The following is a 2,213-nucleotide window of genomic DNA, read 5'->3' on the forward strand; positions in this document are numbered from 1 at the left end:
ATGCATAATTAGCCTCCCCAGCCTCATATCTTTGATGTTAGGAAAGTGGGAAAACCACGTGGAAGGTGGCAGGGTCCTCTCCAGAGGTCCATTACCTTTCTGAGCCCTAAGGTGGACGGCGATCCCCACCAGAAGGAACATTAGTCCAAGCAGGAAGGCTATCACTCCACTTAGCATCTTTCTCCAAGAATATTCAGACTGAGCTCCTACGGGAAACAGGTCTTAAAGTTAGTAAAAAGCTCCCAATATTTGGCGTGCCTTCTTGAAGTCCCAGAGCCTGCGCTGGACACAAATCCAATGCTATCTGGAGAAAATAAATTTAGAAATGGTTCTTTGAATCCAAAGTTTGCACCCATAGAGTTTCTGTTCCTGATTCTTATAGCCCATTAGAATGCCCCCTAAATACCAAGACCAAAGTATTAGAGGATACTAGTTCTCAATGTTGGAAGTAAGTGACAAAGTGATTATACCTCCTTATTTCTTGGAAGATGTGAGAATAGATATTTATCATGCTTTCTCCCACCCTAACTCAAGGATGCCAGTGACCCCCTGACTCCCTCATATCCGGGGAAAGAAAAATTAGTGTTATGACCAAGAATAATGTGGACGTAACAAAGGCCTTGTATTGTGTCCGTACAACCCTGAGTCAGGCCCCAGAAAGTACAAGAAGCTGATTCTCACTCCATTCCACTGAAACAGGGCTCAGCAGGCTGGCATGATCAACAAGGCAGGTATAGACATCTCCAAATTCAGGAGTCATTTCCAGCATCACCGTTATCTGAAAGGTCCAGTCTCCATTCCTGATAAGGCCAGTGGACATGACCCCTGCCCTCTCTTCCTGCCCATTCCGGAACCACCTGATCTTGATGTCCCCTGGATAGAAATCTGTCACAGAGCAGAGCAGGACGTTATGGTGCTGCAGGGTTGGGAGCTTCTCCAGATATACTGTCACCTCTGGTTGCACTAGAAAGGGAGAGAAAAATAAGACATGGTGAAGGAAAACCACAAAGCAAACAGAGTTTGTTTTGGGACTATCTCTGTCCCTAATCTCTTTCCCAGACCACTCAAGAGGAAACTGGAAATGTGAGGAAATCTCAGAAACTGGATATGTGAGTACCCCCATGAGGATTTAAGCCTTATCAGACATCCCCACAATTATCCCCTTGTGTTTGAGAGCACACTAGTCTTTAAAGTTCCTAAGAACCTGGAGGTCCTGGGAACAAAATCACAGTGTCCTGACCTGTGAGGATAAGTGAGTCATAACTGGTAACAGAACATATACACAGATTCCCTTGCTCCTAACCCATTTGTTCTGAAGCAGGAAATTGCCTGTTATAAGGAAGGGCGATGGCCAGATTGAAATGGGGGAGATTCCTGAACCCATCAGATGTCATCTTCGACCTCACCTTTTCTCCCCACAGTGAAGGGTGCGCCCAGCTTGTAGTTGTGTCTGCAGAGCGCATCCACAGAAGCTCTACTTCTCTCCAATATATCTGGCCGATTGTTCCACAACTCAACATCAGGCTGCCCTAGCTCAGTCAAGGCCACAAACATTCCCACATCACTGTCGAAATGTGCATACTCCTCCAAGTTAAAGATGAATCTGACCACAAACTGCACCCTTTCTGTCCCATTGGTGAAGTAACAGTCAGCCTTTGCCTGAATCACAAAATCTTCTAGAAAATCAAATAAGAAAAAGATTATAAATCAGCCCCCACCTTTAGGAAACCCATACCTGGTAAATTATGCCAGAGTACATCGATTTGAGAAGTGGCCTTTGAGCTCAGTAAATAGGCCAAAGAAGCCTTTTCTCCCCATGGGTCCGACTCTGTTTCCCCTTAGCAAGAGACATACACAGCGGGAAGAAGTCTGCAGCTCATCCTACCAGACCAGTCAAACAGGAGACATATAACCCAAAGAAGCAAACCAAAGAGAGTCCCGAGAGACATAAACATTCATTCAACAAATATTTATTCATTTTACAAATGTTTATCAACTGTGCTTTGCCAAACACTGTACTAAGTTTCTCCAAACCAATTTTTCAGAAACCCAAGGTTTGAACCCCCTTTATTATCAAGTCAAAAGATCCATTTCCATATGGAATAAGTCAGTAGTATTCCTGCCCTTAGTTGGTTCATTCCATACATTCCCTCTGAAGTAAAGTAAAAAAGTGATGGAGGTGGGCCAAAGAAATGCAGAGTAAGTGCATAGTA

The 2,213-nt window shown here is 44.3% G+C and overlaps 1 protein-coding gene across 1 annotated transcript in view; it reads right to left on the bottom strand.

Moving 5' to 3' along the window:
• The window catches only part of LOC105300964 (HLA class II histocompatibility antigen, DO beta chain), a 7,406-nt gene that overhangs the window by 2,321 nt on the left and 2,872 nt on the right, over positions 1–2,213 (bottom strand). The window contains exons 2-4 of the mRNA XM_011373405.2: positions 1,407–1,676; positions 682–963; positions 96–206 (exon numbers count right to left, since the gene is read on the bottom strand). Coding sequence (XP_011371707.1) covers positions 96–206; positions 682–963; positions 1,407–1,676 — 663 coding nt within the window. The remainder of the gene's footprint in view (positions 1–95; positions 207–681; positions 964–1,406; positions 1,677–2,213) is intronic.

The sequence above is a fragment of the Pteropus vampyrus genome, unplaced genomic scaffold (assembly GCF_000151845.1).
Source record: "Pteropus vampyrus isolate Shadow unplaced genomic scaffold, Pvam_2.0 Scaffold225, whole genome shotgun sequence".
NCBI lineage: Eukaryota > Metazoa > Chordata > Mammalia > Chiroptera > Pteropodidae > Pteropus > Pteropus vampyrus.